General features: G+C 37.3%; 1 protein-coding gene across 7 annotated transcripts in view; it reads right to left on the reverse strand.

Moving 5' to 3' along the window:
- Window positions 1-19,839, reverse strand: part of NCKAP5 (NCK associated protein 5) — a 1,174,517-nt gene that overhangs the window by 529,436 nt on the left and 625,242 nt on the right. For all 7 annotated transcript variants that reach the window (XM_007494075.3, XM_007494074.3, XM_056797182.1 and 4 more), the window contains one exon: window positions 4,372-4,505. In XM_007494075.3, coding sequence (XP_007494137.2) covers window positions 4,372-4,505 — 134 coding nt within the window. The remainder of the gene's footprint in view (window positions 1-4,371; window positions 4,506-19,839) is intronic.

Below are 19,839 nucleotides of genomic sequence, written 5' to 3' on the forward strand. Positions count from 1 at the left end.
CAAATCTATTTTTCTGGTAAAAGCTTTCAATGGCATGGAGATTAGAACTATTAATCCAAAGCAAATTGACATATATGTATATAGAAATATATATGTATATACATATATATATATGTGTATATATATACTATTTGGTTGTATATCTATGCTATTCAAGTCCTCTTCTGTTTGCTAGCTGTACAAAGAATAACATTGCTTTGTATATCTCATTCCACATATTGATATAGTATCTGCTGCCCATCTTGAAAGAATATAAAATATAAAGTTCCTTTTGATCAACTTCGTGTGATTTGGAAATGAGCAGTCCTTTTTTATTTATAGCGCAGCTATGTAGTGCAGTTGATAGCATGCCAACCCTAGAGTCAGAAGAACTTGAATTTAAATCTAAGACATTTAAAACCTGTGTGGTCCTAGGTAAGTCACTTAACCCTAATTGCCTCAGTTTCCTCATCTGTAAAATGAAATGAAGAAGGAAATGGCAAACCACTCCAGTATCTTTGCCAAGAATAACTCAAATTGGATGACAAAATCAGACATGACTAATTAACTAACAACAAAATTCACTTATAGGGATTCTCAGTAATAAGATCCAAGTGGTTTTGTCACAGTAACAATATTCCATTACTCACAATTTGCTCAGTTCAGCTTTCATTTGAACCCAAATTGTCAACCTTTAGAAAACTGAATTATAATAACTATTTCACATACACAAAAAGGACTGAGGTTCTTTTTTATTTAAAATGTATTAAGAATATTTTTCCATGGTTACATGACTCATGTTCTTTCTCTCCCCTCTTCCCTCCTCTATCCTGGAACTGACAAGCAATTCCAATGGGTTATAGATCTATCATTGTTCAAAAACTATTTCCATGTTATTAATATTTGCAGGAGAGTGATCTTTTAACATCAAAACTCTAGTCATATCCCCATCAAACCATGTGATCAAGGCTATGTTTTTCTTCCATATTTCTGCTCCCACAATTCTTTCTGGATGTGGATAGCATTCTTTCTCATAATTTCCTCTGGATTGTCCTCTCCTGGTTCTGCTTCTCTCACTCTGCATCAATTCCTGGAGGTCTTTCCAGTTCACATGGAATTCCTCCAGTTCATCATTCCTTTCAGCACAGTAGTATTCCATCACCATCAGATACCACTATTTGTTCAGCCATTCTCCAAGTGATAGGCACCCCCCTCAGTTTCCAATTTTTTGGCTACCACAAAGAACACACCTATGGATATTTTTGTAGAAGTATTTTTCTTATTATCTCTTTGGAGTACAACCCAATGGTGGCATGATTGGATTAAAGGGAAGGCATTCTTTTAAAGCCCTTTGTGGGGGGCAGCTGGGTAGCTCAGTGGATTGAGAGCCAAGCCTAGAGATGGGAGGTCCTAGGTTCAAATCTGGCCTCAGACACTTCCCAGCTGTGTGACCCTGGGCAAGTCATTTATCCCCCATTGCCTAGCCCTTACCACTCTTCTGCCTTGGAGCCAATACACAGTTTTGATTCCAAGATGGAAGGTAAGGGTTTAAAAAAATTAATTTTAAAAAAGCCCTTTGTGTATAATTCCAAATTGCCCTTCAGAATTGTTGGACCAATTCACAACTCTACCATCAGTGTATTAGTGTCCAAATTTTGCAACATCCCCTCCCACATTTATAACTTTCCTTTGCTGCCATATTGGCCAATCTGCTAAGTGTGAGGTGGTAAGAACCGAAGTTCTTTGAAATATTTTTTTGTCAATAAAATGATTTGCATTAGAGAACCTATCTTCAATGATCATTTCAAAGTTGTCTATTCTAGAAAGATGTACTACTTTCGTGTTCTATGATCACAAGTCTTTCACAAAAGCTTTAATTATTATAGAATTGCTTAAATAAGCATAACTAGAAATAATCTAAAAATATAAGATTAAAATGGGAAAGTATATCAGAAATGGTTCATTGGATGCATCCAAATTGTTGTATAATTATGTTATCTGTTATATATACTTTAAAAATCTTTTATTGATTTAATTCAGTTTCCTGAATGTAATTGGCCTTGAACTTTCCATTTTAATGAATTTTACATAAGAAAAATTACCAATTAAAAAAAAGTATCATCAAGAACAGTATGTTCAAATAACAAGTCTCTTTTTCTTCTCTGAGAGTGTGATTATTTCCTCTGCTAGTGAAGGCAGAGGTCTTTTCTTTTGTGTACCTTAAATCTGTATGGAATTGGAACATGATTTACAGCAGATGACCCTGTAGCATATAAAAATAATTTACTGTACTGTGTGTCTTAGGCCCTTTAAATCAATAAAGGAACTATAGAGACATCTCAATTAGACAAGTGCCGGCATGGTAAGATCTGCCCTCTCCTTGCTTATATTCTCAAAATGACAACTATTCTGAAGAAATGCTTGGTTTGAAGTCACCTAAAATGCCCATATTATTTTAAGTTACTGACATAACCTGATCGTTGCCATCAAACTCAGTGAAAAATAGAACATGGCCTTGTATAAGTAATAGCCTGGGAGGGCTTAGACACACATTTGTTAAAGTATTGATCTCTGCATTTCTAAAACCCCTCTCATTACCTTGGGTATACCAGGTGCTTTGACAGCATGTTAAATGACTATACTGAGCACTGTGGCATAAACTAACCCTCCTCACCCTGTTAACTCCAACCATCCAACCAGCCCCTTAACCATGCCAACTAGGAACAGATTTTTGGCATAAACAAAAACCAAACTAAATGGTCTAAACCTGATTCTAGCTTTTTTTTTTTTTAACTGAAAGTGAGAGGCTTCAGCTGTTCAGGAAAAATATAACGTTATCTTCCTTTTGTCATAAGTTGAAGAATAGCACAGTTCTGTTGATTTACAGTTTTCTTGTAAGGCATTCAAAATAGCTTCTCATACCTTATTCTCATTAGAAATACTCTCAAGAGAGCAAATGAAACAAGTTATCATTTTTTTTTCTGATTTTACGGGTACAAACGATGAGGCATGGAAGGAAAAGTAGCTGGTCTAAGGTAACACAAGAAGGAGAAAAAGAATCAAATTCTTGTCTGTTAAATCACTGAAAAGTTTGCCCTTTCTTTTTAAAGTAAGAAATACCAGCAGTATATTGTATAACAAAGAGTACAGGATTTGGAGTGAAGCAATAGCCAAGGCCCTAGACCCTCCACCTAGGCAAGTTGTTGTTTTTTTCCTTAAAAGTTATTGAAACCATTCTCAAGACATTCCTGTCTTAGATATTTTTTTTTCCTTCAAAGGCTTTGAAACCATCTTCAAGAGTTAATTGGATCATGGGATCAAAGAGACTTAAGCTATTTATAATACTTCCTGGTTGCCTAAATACAGACCAACAAAAGAAATTGCTCCCTCCCTTCCTCCCTCTCTTTCCCTCTCTCTCTCTCTTTCTCTCTCTCTGTCTCTAACTCTTCTTTCTTTCTCTCTCTTTCCTCTCTCTCACTGATGTTTGCCTAGCAGGTCAACATGGGCAAATAAGGAGCATAAGAGTCTGAATTAGCTGAAAAAACAGTAAGCTCAGTTAACATCTTTGTTGAAGATCTTTTCCCTGTTATGACTTAATAAATCTCCTTTTGTTAACTGTTGAATTACCTACAAGTGTCTCATTTCATGCCAGCTTCAGATCTAATCAACAAGTAGGGCCCAACCCAAAACAACTTATCCAATGTCTAAGGTCCCCTCCATCTCTTTATCCTAAGTTGTCCCACAGGCCATGATTTTCATCTTGTCCTCTCCCAGGCACATATTATCAAAGAGAGGAAGTCTGACATTTCTGATAACAAGAGAAGCAAATGTAAGACAGTTATGTATTCAAAAACTATTCCTCATAAAAGGGTAACTGTGTGATTTTGTTTCCCCCTTCTCTAGAAATCAACATTCTATGCCTTAAGTAAACATAATTCCCAAAATGGTAGTACTTATTCTTTAGTAAGATATCTGAAAGCATAATTAGTCTAGACTGTGATATTATGCCAAATTCTCTTCATACATACTATGGTGAAAAGTCTTACTGAACTTGTAGATCATCCAAAGGAAAACATCAAAAGAAGTAAAATTAATCAGTTACATTTCAGATAGGGAACCAACCAGGCTTTATAACTTAAAGTCTAGATTAAGTATAACTGAATAATAGTAGACATATGGGGCTAAATTGTCACAGCACAGAAGGGTGGTTAATAAAAAGATCAGTGGTAAGAAATGATCATAAATAAAATAAAAGCTTATATAAGAATATATGCAGATATAAACTAGTGATTTAAATGATCCATTTAAGAAGAGATTCATAATTCTTCTTCCCCTCTCCTTTGAATTAGTCACCTTGTGATCCAATCTATTCAGATTGTTTATGAAGTTTACCTTGAAAACTGCTGCTGCAGGCCACGCATTTGAACTCTGCTTCGCTCAGACTCCAAAGTCACCTCCCGTAACCGTTTTTCACTTTGAAGTCTTAAGTGTTTCTCTTCCTCCAATTCTTGTATCAGCTTCTCATGCTAGAATGACACAAAACAAAGGTTTTAGATGAGGAAGGATTCCTAGAGGCTTGTGGTAAGGTAAGACAATATACAAGTTATGGAACAACAATCACAAATCAAATGTACCAGTGATTAAAGTGGCATTTGCAAATGCTTAGACCTGTATGACGTTTAGATCCTTCTAGAATTGGATATGTACAGATAGATTCAGTTTGCTGTCAGTACCCCATAAAATATGAAAAAGAACTTCTAGTTTATTTTGCCTATGAAGGATTCATTGAACCATACGGAAAAGTATTGCACAAAATACATGAAAATGCTATGATATATACATGTTATGATATAGGATATCATATGATATCATGTGATATATGATATCAAGCCACGGCGCAGCGTGAGATCAGGAAGATGCAAGACCGATGGTGGGGAAAAAAAGGCAGAAGAAATCCAGCGGTTTGCTGATATAAAAAACTACAAACAATTTTTCAGTGCCCTCAAGACTGTCTATGGGCCATCAAAACCCACCACCACTCCCTTGCTATCCTCTGACGGTGACACTCTCATAAAAGATAAAAAAGGCATCAGCAACAGGTGGAAAGAACACTTCAGTCAGCTTCTCAACTGACCCTCTTCAGTCGACCAAAGTGCCCTTGACCAGATCCCCCAAAACCGCTCCATTGAACAACTTGATGTCCCTCCTTCAATAGAGAAAGTCCAAAAAGCCATTAAACACATGAGTGCAGGCAAGGCACCCGGTAAAGACGGGATCCCAACCGAGGTATACAAGGCCTTAAATGGAAAGGTGCTCCAGGCATTCCACATAGTGCTGAGCAGGATATGGGTAGAGGAAGAGGAAGAGGAAGACATGCCCCCAGAACTCAGAGATGCCTCCATCATAGTCCTATACAAGAACAAAGGCTCATGAGCAGCCTGTGACAACTACAGAGGCATCTCACTACTCTCCACTGCTGGAAAGATCCTCGCCTGTGTTATACTCAACAGACTCCTGTCATCTGTTTCAGAGCAGAACCTGCCTGAATCACAATGTGGCTTCAGACCAGATCGCAGCACCATCGACATGGTGTTCACGGTGAGGCAAATGCAGGAAAAATGCCTTGAGCAGAACCTGAGTCTCTACATTGTCTTCATAGACCTGACAAAGGCGTTCGACACAGTGAACAGGGACTCATTGTGGGTGATCCTCAGCAAGCTCGGTTGCCCAGCAAAATTCGTCAAACTGATCCAGCTCTTTCATGTCGACATGACAGGGGAAGTCCTATCTGGTGGAGAGACGTCCGATCGCTTCATCATCTCCAATGGTGTGAAACAAGGCTGTGTCCTCACTCCGGTACTATTCAACCTATTTTTCACCCAAGTATTACGACATGCTGTGATGGATCTAGACCTGGGCGTCTACATCAAATACCGACTGGATGGCTCACTATTTGACCTTCGCCGCCTGACTGTAAAAACAAAGACAACAGAGAGACTCATCCTGGAAGCTCTCTTTGCAGATGACTGTGCTCTCATGGCCCACCAAGAAAATCATCTCCAAACCATTGTGGACAGGTTCTCCACCACAACAAAACTGTTTGGCCTGACTATCAGCCTCAGCAAAACAGAGGTGCTGTTCCAACCCGCACCAGGGAGGCCAATTAACCAGCCATGCATTACAATCAACACCACGCAGCTTTCTAATGTCAACACTTTCAAGTACCTGGGCAGCACCATCGCCAACAACGGGTCCCTAGACCACGAGATCAATGCCAGGATCCAAAAGGCCAGCCAGGCACTCGGGCGGCTGCGCTTCAAAGTCCTCCAACACAGCGGTGTAAGCACCGCAATGAAGCTCAAAGTGTACAACGCAGTGGTCCTCAGCTCGCTCCTGTACGGCTGTGAGACATGGACACTGTACCGGAAGCACATGAAACAACTGGAGCAATTCCACCAACGCTCTCTCTGGTCAGTCATGAGGATCCGATGGCAGGACCGAATCACCAACCAGGAAGTCCTCGACAGAGCCAACTCCACCAGCATCGAAGTTCTGGTCCTCAACACCCAGCTACGATGGTCTGGACACGTCATCCGCATGGACCCACAGCGAATACCAAGACAGGTATTCCATGGTGAACTGTCAGCTGGACTCAGGAAACAAGGCCAGCTGAAGAAAAGATTCAAGGATCAGCTAAAGTCCAACTTGAAGTGGGCTGGCATTACACCAAAGCAACTAGAACTCGCTGCCTCTGACAGAAGCAGCTGGCGAGCCCACATTCACCATGCCACCACCACCTTTGAAGATGAGCGACGTCGATGTCTTGCCGCTGCGCGTGAACGCCGACACCAGGCCACACCCGCACCTCCTGTAACAACTGGCGTCCCAGGCCCCACGTGCCACAGACTGTGCGCCTCAGCCTTTGGACTCCAAAGCCACATGAGGGTACACCGTAGATGAAACTGCACAAAGACAATAGTCATTCTTGGTCACCAAGAGACTACTACTACTACTACCAGGGGAGGTAGTAAACATCCAGATTTGATTTGAGGGAAAAAAGTGTCTGACTCAGAAAAACACAATAAAATAAAATTTGTTGAACAAAATTTACCAATGACATCATAATGCTGATACATGGATCAAGCATGGAATATTATTGGCAGAAAATTATTGAACATGTTGATGACCTCTGGTACTTGTTCAGCTCTTCTACTTTTAAAAGGGAAGATTATTCATTTTTACATATGAACTAGTTAATTCAGCTGGCTAGTCTATGATGCTAATGAGGTATGAGTCTTAGATTAAATCTTTCCAAAGTCCATTAAGGTTAATACAGAAAAAATAATGAATTACATAACCATACATTATACGACTAAGTTCAGCTTTCTGCTTCCTTCTGCAAAAACCCTGTAGCCAGAGGTTACAAGAAGAATTAGGAAAACCATGAATGATTCAACCTGAATCCATAATACAATAAGAAAACAGCACATTTTTGATGATTTCAATGGTGAGTTAGTAATTTCACCTTCCTTTCTGAAGAGCAATGAATTGCTTTCATCTTGAGTTTTAGTAAGTGAAGCAGTCCTAATTCCCATTACATAAGAGCAAAGATATAATATCTAATAGCTATACTGAGTTGACATTTGAAGTGCCAGAGAAAAAAGGGAAAATAGAAGTCAGAAATTAGTAATCTACACATTGGATTATTTAAAATGGGGCAGCTCACATCAAGTAGAACCACAAACTCCCTTGATGCCAGGTCAACAGGTAAATCCTCTTCCTTCAACATCCTTTGAAAAATATGTCCTGAGAGCTAGCTAAGGAATACCAGAATATCTCAAAAACAGAAAGAACAGGCTTAGTCAGAAGTCTTATTTTTGGTATTGGTTGTGTGACTCTGGGGAATTTGCTTAATCTAACCTCAGTTTCTTCATCTCTTAAAAGAAGATACTATTTGTACTACCTTGTAACACTCCTATTTTTTAAAAGACACTCAAAGATCTTAAATCACTTACAGAGGATATTCAAAAGAACTTCATATAGTTTTAAACAACTAAAGCTAATGAAAGCTATTAAAATTGAAACGGTATTAAGAATTGTGACATGCTACATAGTATAATTAATTTCTCAGGCAACTCACTCCCTTTTGAACATGCCACTCACGCAGTCACATTGCTACTCTTTGCTCATAGCATTCCTCCTCCTTGCCATGCCTTTCCAATCCAAATCCTATTTCTTTCATGAATTCTCCCTTATAGCATAGCTGGAAAGAATTTCTCCTTTCTCTGTACTCTACTAACACTTTTTGTTTATAATATTTGTTAGTGACATAAATACTGCTTTAAATATCTTTTTATTCAAGTGTATATCTTATTCTCATGAAGCTGATAGAGAACTTTTGACAGCTTATGTCTCATACTTCTCTCTATCACCTAGCCTACACAGCATAAGGCTTTTTTATATAGTAGATGTTCAAAATATATTGTGTGAGTCTGGCAATTTTGGGAGCAATCTTTCCCTAACCCAGACCTCCCACTTACACCCTCGTCCTTCAGATACAGTAGCATCTTTTCACAGTCACTACTTTAATTATAAAAAGAGTAAAGAGGTCACATTTATATCCTGTTGCTTTTGAGCTTTGCTTTAAAAAAGATTTGAAAAACGAGCTGCAAGAAAAATGGATATTTTAATAAATTTAATAGCTAATATGTGAATTTTACTTCCTCATGTTGTCCTGTTCCATCCTCATTGGTCTAGACCAGGGGTCCCCAAAATACGGCCCAAGGGGCACATGTGGCCCCCGAGGCCATTTATCTAACCCCCACTGAACGTCCGGAAAGGGCACCTCTTTTATTGGTGGTCTGTGAGAGGAGCACTGCATGTGGCAGCTCCACAAAGTACAGCATTGCTCACATACAGTACTACTTCCTGTGACATAATCCTTTGTGTGGAACCTTGTTCTGAGAGTAACTGAATGAGAATGAGGTACAATGCAAACGATTATGTGGCTGCACAATGGAAGATGTCATCATGGTATGAAGATTAAATTGTAATCCCCTGATTGTAACAATGAAGGTACTTAGCACTTCCTTTATTGGGAATATTGAATTGTAATCCAGTCTATTTTTAGATTTTAATCCCCAAAACCCAGTATTTGACTTAGATCTACCCATTTTAACTACAAAAAGGGTTAACTAACTACAAAAGGGGAACTAACAAAAAAAAAGGTGTTAAGTAACCAAAAAAAGGTATAATCTAACCAAAGAAGGTATGAACTAAAGAGTAGGTAGTCCTGGAAAGGAGTTTCTGCTGTGATTGGTAGACATAAAATTTAGCGGAGGTTACACAAGAGAAAAAGATCTTTAAAAAGAGGACCAGAGGCCAGAAGAGATTATTCCATTCAAGTTAGAGCGAAAAACTCTCACTGGGAGGAGAGACTGGAAGACAAGACACTCAGACTTGGAATGAAGACACTTGGCTGTGGAACTGGACCCCTGGAGGAGCTTATGCAGGAGATCTCAGACTGCTTTCCTTTTAGACAGTTACCCTTGATGAAGGATAGCCTGACTTAGAAAAACATTGGAGGCTTAGGAAAGCCTCCTCTCTCTCTCTCTCTCTCTCTCTCTCTCTCTCTCTCTCTCTCTCTCTCTCTCTCTCTCTCTCTCTCTCATTCCTTAATATCTTTCCTCTATTGTAAATAAAACTACCATAAATTACATTTTACTTTAGTAATTCATTTTGGGATTTAGAAATGAAATCCCTGGAGACCACCTAATTAATTTATTTCAATCTCAGTCACAAATAAATTTTAACAATTATTTGTCTGACCACATCGGTTATGACAAAATACCCTCAATCTTCTTAACTTTCCTAAACTTTTCCTTTACTGTGACTATCCCTAAGTCAGCTTTTAATAGCTTATTTTGGTCAGCTGTAGAGGTAAGTTCAAAATTTTCTCTCCTTAAAGTAGATAGAATACAGCTGTTTTAATCTTAGTAACAGGGCCCTAAAGTCCTATCTGGGGGAGCTGTTTCTAAATCTCCCTTGCCTTAGGCAACAATCAACCAGATTAGCTGACCCTCACTGGCAATACTAACTGACTCGAATATTAACTAGCAGTGAGAAAAACCTGGAAAAGTAGTCCTCCTTGAGAGAGTGATTGCATTAAGTTTTAGCCTTGTCCTGCTCTGACCTTTCACCCAGAAGAGTTAATTAGATTGAAATTTTAAAAAGGACCAAACCTAAAAAATGTGGTTACAGTCAGCACACAACTTAATTAACAACTGGCTTTTCAGTTTTTTCAGTCTCAACCACAAATAAATTTTAACAACATTGAGCGGAGATCTGGGCGAGGGGATTCTGCACTGGGTATACTGCTGCCCAGTATGGTGGTGGGGGTGATGAGCCTGTGCAAGGTGTGACAGGCTCATTACAGCCAGCTCTGCAGCCTCTGCTATCCCAGACAGTGGTATGCAGATTTGTTCAGTTTTTTGTTTGTTTGTTTGTTAATAGTCTGGTACTCCAATGGTTTGAGGGACAGTGAACTGGCCCCCTGTGTAAAACGTTTGGGAACCCCTAGACTAGACAATGACGTCTATGGTATAGACACAGACATACTCAAATAGTAAGGAATAAATTTACTTGACTTTCTATGGCTATAGTGGGACAAGTAGCCAATGGTCTTTAGTCAACCAAGTCAAATCCAAATCCTGTGAATGATGGAAAACTCAGCACAGGAAGCATTATTGACATTTCTATTGATAGTAAGGGATCACAACATATAGATTTACTCAGCGGGCACAATACAAAGATTCTCCCTCCCTGATTCAAATTTGAAAATTATTAACACTCTCTCATTGGAAAGTGCTTTCTGCTCAATTATTTAATGACTATTCAAAATATACAGGTCTCACAAACAAATCACACCAAGGCACACTGAGGATTATTGGATTTTCAAAAACCATAGAGACCAAAGCAATTTACTATTTGCTGAAATTTTTATATCAGATTTGTTGTCATCATTACACTTGTCTAATAATCTATGCAATTACCCACTATTCCCATTTTTTTCAAAATATAAGCCCCAACTTAAAACACACCAGGTGTTATACTAATTGTTTCAGCAAATTGTTCTAGCCAAAGAACAGGGCAACTAAATTCTGAATGACTGCAATGACAGATTTTGTTCCTATGAACAGATGATGAAACCCATTTCTCTATTTTTGGTAGATATGGAGAATGAGAAATCATAATGTTGCCTATTCATTTAGAGATGGTCATTTTGTCAGTTGGTTTAAATATATATATATATAATATTATATATATATATTTGTTAATAGTGAGAAATGGAGAGAGTATTACATTAAGAAATGACTGGTATTAGAAACAAAAAGGTATCAGTCAATCAGCAATAATTAAGGCATTTGCTATATGCAAGGGAAGTTGCTGGGTTAAGGATTCTTTCCTTCTCTTCTTTGACTCTACAAAGAAGACAAAGTTCTTACTATAAAAATCTTCCATCCCAATTGGAGAGACAACATGATTGTATATGAATACATACAAATCAGGTATATCAATATTTTTTTAATAGGGCATTTGCAGAAGTCAATATCATGACAATGAATTTTGTTTCCTATTTCAGTGTATCTGAATTCTTTCTATAAAAATATGAATAAAACCCATCTAGCATAGAACTTGTGCAGGAAAAGAAAAGAGAGTCAGAGACAGTGAAAGTAATAAAGAGACAAAGAAAATAGATATTTCTGTATTGGTGTACTATAATAGTTCATCACTATTATGTAATTATTAAAAACCCTTACCTTCTGTCTTAGAATCAATACTACTAAGTATCAGCTCCAAGGCAGAAGCGCAGTAAGGGCTAAGCAATGAGCAGTATGTGACTTGCTCAGGATCAGACGGCTAGGAAGTCTAAGGTCAGATTTCAACCCAGTACCTCTTGTTTCCAGGCCTGGTTCTCTATTTACTGAACCACCAAATTGTCCAAATCATCATAATGTTCTAATGAGAAAAGTAAAATGCATCATAGAGACCTGGGTTGCACATTGGAAAACCTTATATCCTTTTCATTACATCTCAACAGTTAGAAGCATTGCTCTGGAAAAGATAGAGAGAAATTATCTATTATAACCTTAAAATGATTTAAGTACCACATGTACAATGCTCCAACTATACTCACCAAGTTTACAACTGATCATTATGCTTTAATTCTCTTTCCTCTTTTGCTTTCCTTTATCAATATGATATATTGTTTGACATTGATTTGTGGGCTGTTTCCATGTGGTGTCAGGAAAGGAATGTTTGCAGGAGGAACTCTACATAATCTTGAGATTAACTTAGATTATCATTCTATCCTTTCTATGTATTTGCTTCCACTTTAGATTGCAAATGCATGTTTGAGAAGTTTTTTGATCACCCTTCATCTACTGGATATATCTCATTCTAAATCATTTTTTTTTAAATATAGTTTATTGATGCCTTTAGCCTAGTGGCAGTAATTTCCCAGTGTTCATTTTCATGCCAAATTAATTTTCCTTAAGTGAAAATCTGACCACTTTACCATCACATTTAAACAATTCCAGTGGCTTCCAGTCTCTCTATGTCAAAACATAACCTCATTTATTTATCTCTATAAAACCTACACAAGTCAGCCTCATTGGATATTACTCTTTCCAACACTTCAAATCTGCCCAAACTAGCCTTTTCTGTGTTCTTCACATGTCACACTCCAATTCCCACCTCTGTCTCTCTGTATTGGCTGACCCATGCATCTGTAATGCGTTTCATTCTTATCTCTGCTTTACCAAATCCCTCTTTTCCTTTAAGATTCAGCTCAGTAGCTATGGGCTGCAACAACACCTGAACAGCTAGTACATTCCTTCAAAACGTCCCTGTTTTTAACTACTATGTGTGTGTGTATGTGTGTATATTTAATTATATATTGATGCTTAATAGTCAATACACATTTATTCTGTTTACTATGTACCAGGCACCACACTAAGAACTAGAGATGCAAAGAAAGGCAAAGGACACTCACTTTTCTTAAGAAGCTCACAATTTAATGGGGGAAACAATAAACAGACAACTATATACAAGCAAACTATATCTGAGATAAATTAGAAGTAAATTAGTAATAAAATTAGAAATAAGGAGGATGCAGAATGTGTATACATTGTGTGTGTATATTTGTGCATATGAACATATAAAATACAAATATTAACATATAAATTTATATGTATTTATTTATGTCCCCTATTAGATGTAAATTTATTCAGAGTAAGTATTGTTACCAATTCTTTGTACTTTTATACCCTGCATCTAGTGGATGATCTAGAATAAACTGATTAAATGATTAACTTTGACTGAAACCATTCCTTTTTAAAAAAGGAAAAAAAAAACTAGGCAAAACTAATTAGGTAACCATGCCTAGATGTGTACATATTATTTTGCTCCCTAGTCCAATACCTCTCTATTAAGTGGAAGTGTAAATGACAGTTATCTCTCCAATACCTTAACTTTTCACTTATCTTCTGTATCTTATTATATCTTTATACTTTAAAAGACCTTTAATTTCACAGGTGATAATATTTTATCCATTATGTAGATTATAAACTATCAGTGCATTAGTATAGCTACTTACAAACTTTTTGCTTTTGCAAATAATCAGGAAAAAAATGAACCACATCCATGGTTATACATTTATTTAAAAATGATATATGTAATTTTATAATAATTGTATATATATCATAAAGATTAATAGAAAAAATTTAAAATAAGATAAAAATGAAATAATTGCTTTTATTTTTTAAAAATCAATTAATTTATTTGTTTAGTCAATTTAGAGCATTATTCCTTGGTTACAAGAATCATATTCTTTCCCTCCCCTCCTCCCACCCTTTCCCATAGCTGACGTGCAATTCCACAAGATATTGCAAGTGTCCTTGATCAAAACCTATTTCCATGTTGTTGATGTTTGCACTAGGATGTTCATTTAGAATCTATATCCCCAACCATATCCTCTCAATCCATGTAATCAGTTATACAGCATATGGTAGGGTTTTAGTTTCTAATGCACTCTCCTATTCACTTGTGTTTTATGGGTGAGTTCCTTCCATTCACATTCAGAGTTTTGATTATCAGCTGTGTATTTCCCAGCATTTTGATTTCCACTCCTACTCCTGCCTTTTCTTCTTTCACTATTTCCTTTTATACCAATGTTTTGTTTTTAATCAGTCCCCTTAATTCCCACCCTTATTTTACTTCCCTTTCTACCCCTCCCTTCTTATTTCCCTCTTATTTTCTTTACAGTCTTTTTAAACTACCCCCCCTACACACTCTCCCTCCCTTGTATTGCTTCCTTCCCCACCAGTACCTTTGTTACCCTTCTACTTCCCTATAGGGCACAAATCACTTCTCTGTCCAATGTATTTGATTGTTCTTCCCTCTTTGAGTCAATTCCAATGCATGTAAGAATTGAGTATTTCCTTTCTCCAACCTCTTTACCCTTCCAATGTATTGATGTTCTCCCCCCCTCCCACCATGCACTTCTTTGTGACATAAATTTACCCCCTTCTGTTTCTTTCCCCATGTCTCTTAGTATTATCCTCTTTTTAGCTCTAGTTGTATATGTATAGGTACATATATATATATATATATATATATATATGCATACATATATCTATATACATATTTATGTCTTGGCATTTCATCCTATAGAGTTTGTCACTGTTGCCTCTAAGTATAATTCTTCTAGCTATCAAGGTGATAATAAATTTTAAGAGTTACCAATGACCTCTTTTCTTATAGGGATACATATCATTTTAACTTAGTGGGTCTCTGAAAAAAGTTTTTCTTTCTTTTTTCCCCCTTTCTTAATTACCTTTTGATGATTCTCTTGAGTTCTGTGTTTGGGCATCAAATTTTCTGTTCAGGTCCAGTGTTTTCTTTACAAATGCTTGGAATTCTTCTATTTTGTTAAATGACCATACTTTCTCTCGTAAGAATATAGTCAGTTTTGCTGGGTAGTTGATTCTTGGTTGTAGACCTAGTTCCCTTGCTTTCCAGAATATCATATCCCATGACTTTTGGTCCTTCAGTGTAGATGCAGCCAGATCCTGAGTTATCTTCACTGTAGTTCCTTGGTATCTGAATGACTTCTTCTTAGCAGCTTATAATATTTTTTTCCTTGGTCTGATAATTCTTGAATTTGGCTATAACATTCCTGGGTGTTGTCAGTTGGAGATTAAGTACAGGAGGTGATCTGTCGATTATTTCAATCTCCACTTTTCCCTCTTGTTCTAGAATATTGGGGCAGTTTTCTTTGGATAATTTCCTGTAGGATGATGCTCAGGCTTTTTCTTTTGTCATGGCCTTCCGGTAAACCAATGATTCTTAAGTTGTCTCTCCTGGAACAATTTTCTAAATCTTCTGTTTTGTGAATGAAGTGCTTCATATTTTCCTCAATTTTTTTATTCTTCTGATTCTGTTTTATAGTTTCCTGCTGCCTTGTGAAGTAACTTGCTTCTAATTGTTGTATTCTGGTTTTTAAAGACTGTATTCCATCCCTGGCTTTTTGGTCATCCTTCTTCTTCTGATCTTTCATCTCCTTTGTCTCATTTTCAAGCTGATTAATTTTGGCTTTCAAGACACCATTTTCTTGTTTTAGTTCAAGTGCCTCTGTTTCCAGATGACTTATCTTGCTTTTGAAGTTCTTTTCCCAGTTGTCTTCAGCCTCTCTTAATTGTGTTTTGAATTGTATTTTGAGTTCTTCCAAAGCCGGTTTCCAATTTGCTGGGGTTTCTGTGTTTTTGCTTGGTGTTTCTTCATCCTTCTTTGCTACATTTGCTCTTTGTCCATTGCCTGAATAGAAGCTGTCAATTGTGATTTCCTTTTTCTTTTTTTGTTGTTTGCTCATATTTTCCCCTTCTTTTCCCCCTGTTGTTGCCTGCACTCTTGCTCCTGTCATTTTGTTTTGGAGCCGTGGTTTTGGGCTTTTCTGTCAGCCTTCCCCCTTGGAGCTTAGTTAGCAAATCTCTCAGTGCAATCTGTTGGGGAGGGGTGTTGGAGTTTGAGCTTCCCTGCCCTCTAAAGGCTTTGATGAGATTAAGTCCAAGTGGTTTGAAATTATAGAGCTGGATGTACCCTGAGGCCAAAACATCGAAACATAGGGAAGGGGGGTGGGGGGATATGGAGTGTCTCTGATGCTGCAACTAAGCTGCCTGCTCTGTGCTAAGCACTTCTCCAATGGCTTCCCCACCATCTGTATTTGATTCTCTGAGCCTGGCACAGCTTTGCCCCCAAGGTACTCCCTTCAGACTAGCACCCTTGTCTGCCCAGAGGTTTCAGCTACTGCTGGAGGCTCAGTGCTCTAGGTGAGGGAGGGGTCCTGGGACCTTCCTTCTTCCTTTCCCTTAAACCCAAGTGTTCTCGGATTCCAGCTTTGGGGGGGGGGGCATGCCTTTTAAGTTGAGTCCAGCAGGAGGCTTCCTTGGTCTCTCTTGTTGTTAGGTTTGATTTTCAGTCCTCTAGTTGCATTTAGTTTGTAATCAGTAAGGAATGGTTTTAAGAGGTCTGAACTTTCGCTGCCTCTAAGCCTCCATCTTGACTCTGCCTCTAATAATTGCTTTTAGAGTCAATAGAGAATTATCAGTCTTTATGGAATAGGAGAGTGACATTATCTCACTGAGTTGAGAAAAATTACATTGGCAGCTATGTGGGAAAATGGATCAGAGGAGAGAGAAATTTAAGGAAGAGAATTCAATTAGAGGGATATTGCAATAATCCAAATAAAAGATGATGAGGCCCTGAATTAGAGTAGTGCCTACATGAGTAGAGTGAGCAAAGGCAGGGAAATAAGTGTGAGACAGGTAGAGGTAGAAATAATTTGTGTCAACTGATTGTTTATCTGGGGTATGAGAGAATGATGAGTGGGGAAAGGTGACATTGACGTTGTGAACATGAATGACCAGAACGATGGTGATTCCTTCAACAATAACAGAAAAGTTTGGAACAGGGATGGATCTCAGAAGAAAGGCAATCTAAACAAAATATATCATCTGTCTCAACCCATCCATATATGTTCATCCTGGTTACATTGTCCCATCCAAAAAGAAAACAGACCAAGCAGGGCTCTCTCTAATTGGACACAGCTTTAAAGAGTAAGGCCTCACATACAAAAATATCCTCTGAAAGGAAGACCAAGTTAGAATTGTCCCACTTGAACCTTCCAATAAGCTGCTGTGTATATTCAATGTTGGATAAATTCTTCTTGTCTACTGACTACTTCTAAACTGCCTACAAACAAATCCATATCTCCTCCATCATCAAAAACCTCTGCCTTGTTCTGTTCTATTATCTTGCATATTACTTATTCATTTTCTTATTGAACTCTTTGGAAAGACCATTGACTATACGTGTTTCCATTTTCTTTCCTCTCCCTCTCTTCTTCATTCTCTATGGTGTAGCTTCTTATGTCACTATTCAATCAAAACTGATTTCTCCAACATTATTATCAATTTCTAAGTTTCCAGATCTAATGGCCTTTTCTGACTCTTCATTCTTCTTGACCTCTCTGCAGCCTCTGGCTTGTTGATCACCCTCTTCTTGTTGAAACTCTCTTTACTCTAGGAATCCATGATACTAATGTCTACTGGATATTCTCCCACTTCCTGGTTGCTATTTCTTGGTTGCCTTTGATGGATCTTCCTCTGTGTCCTTACTCATAACCAGGGGTGTCCTCCACATCTCTGTCCTGGGTCCTCTGATCTTTTCTCTTCATAAAATTTCATTTAGTGGTCTCATCAGCTTCCATGGATTTGATGATTGTTTCTGATTATTTTTTATTGCTTCTGATATATTTTCTATCATAATTTTGTGCTGATGACTCTTGAATCTACTTTTCCAGCTCTAGCTTTGCTCTTAATCTCCAAAATTTCATCTCTAATGGACTCAGACATATAAAACTGTATATCCCCTAGATACTATGCATTCAAAATGTCCAAACCTAACTTTTACTCCAAATTCTTTACTTTTTCACTTTACTATTAATATCATGGCCACCACTATCCTTCCAGGGACTCAAGTTTGCACCTTCTTTCTCATTCTTGACTCATTCTTTTGCACCCCCATGTCCATTCTGTTCCCAAGGCACATTAATTTAACTTCTGTAACCTATGTTTTATATTGTCCCTTCTCTCCTTTAACACTATACTATTCTAGCAGAGACCTTTATAACTTCATGTCTGAACTACTACAATATCCTTTCAGTTGGTCTCCCTCTCTCAAGTATTTTCCCTATCCTCACCATAGTTGTCAAATAGATTTTTTCTCAAAGTAAAGGTTTGACCATATCATTCCTCACTCCTTTAAAAAAAAAAAGGAAAATAAAAACTCCATTGCCTCCCTAATAATTCCAGGATCAAATACAAAATTCTCTCTTTTGCATACAAAACACATTATAATATGACCTCCTCCTGCCCTTTATTCTTTTTAATTTTCATTGACTCCCCTAAATTGTGATGCAAAGACACTGGCCTTCCTGTTCCTCACATATGATAATTCAAATCCTGACTATAGTATTTTCATTGGCTATTCTTCATGTGCAGAGTCACTCTACCTCTTCGTTTCCACTCATGGTTTCCCTGGCCTCTTTCAAGTCCAACCTAATATTTCACCTTTTATAGGATCTTTCATAACTCATCTTAATAGCAATCTCTTCCTTTATTTGATTATCTCCAATATACTCTGCATAGAGTGTGTTTGTATATAGTAATTTGCATAATATACTTCTTAAAATATAAGATCCTTGAGGGCAAGGATTTTTTTTTTACATTTCTTTATATTCTCAGAACTTAGCACAGTGCCTGGTATATAATAGTTACTTAATAAGTACTTGCTGACTGACTGGCTGCTGGTTAATTGACGGATGCTATAAGCTTCTCTGACTACCCAGACAGCAAACAAACGGAGCATACAAGTTTTCTTGTAGGGTCCATGTTCTTCTTTTTTTTTAAATGAAAGTTAGAAAAGATCTTGGAAATAATAAAATTCAACTTCTTATTTTGAATATAAGGAAATCGAGACCCAGGGAGTGAAAGTGATTTTGTCTTAGGTCATAAAGTTTGTAAATAGAAGAAGACAAATTTGAACTCAGTTCTTCTGACTCCCCATCCACTGAAAGTTATTTTATAATTCCCAAAATAATATACTGAATCCATTCAAAAACAAATCAGATTATTATATGCTTCAACATCTCCAAAGTAGTAAATTCTATGATTTCTATGGCAACATGTATTCTTTTTGCCTGGGGACCCTCTCCCAATTTTTGCCTTTTTCCCCCCTTTAACTTAAATCCCTTGTATTGACTCAGAAACCTATTTCTTATTCTTCTCTATTTAGCAGTAACATAAAATACTATGTGGCCCTCATTTTCATGCCAGTTGTCACAGATTTTCACTTGAGAAGATCACTGGGTGACTAAAATAATCCATCCCATATTCACACATTTATTTCCAGTGTTATTAATGATAAGAGAGCAAACTTCTTGTGAGGCTTCATTAAGCCAACATGCCATAAGAATTTGTCTTTAACAATTATCACATATTGAATAAAATAGTGTAAAACCACATTTTAAAGAAGCAAACAAATTGTGATTTTAACAGTGTTGATTTCGAAGTATATGCTTTAATGGAAGAATAGGCAGGCTAATTTAATCATAAATGTGGAATATATTACATGTATCAATGTATAGGCATTCAAAAGGCCATTATTTTTTATTTCTACCACCAGCTGACTTTATTTTAAAAGGATAGCTCTACATATTCTACATCAAAGGCTTATTGAAAA

This window comes from Monodelphis domestica, chromosome 4 (assembly GCF_027887165.1).
Source record: "Monodelphis domestica isolate mMonDom1 chromosome 4, mMonDom1.pri, whole genome shotgun sequence".
NCBI classification, from domain to species: Eukaryota; Metazoa; Chordata; class Mammalia; order Didelphimorphia; family Didelphidae; genus Monodelphis; species Monodelphis domestica.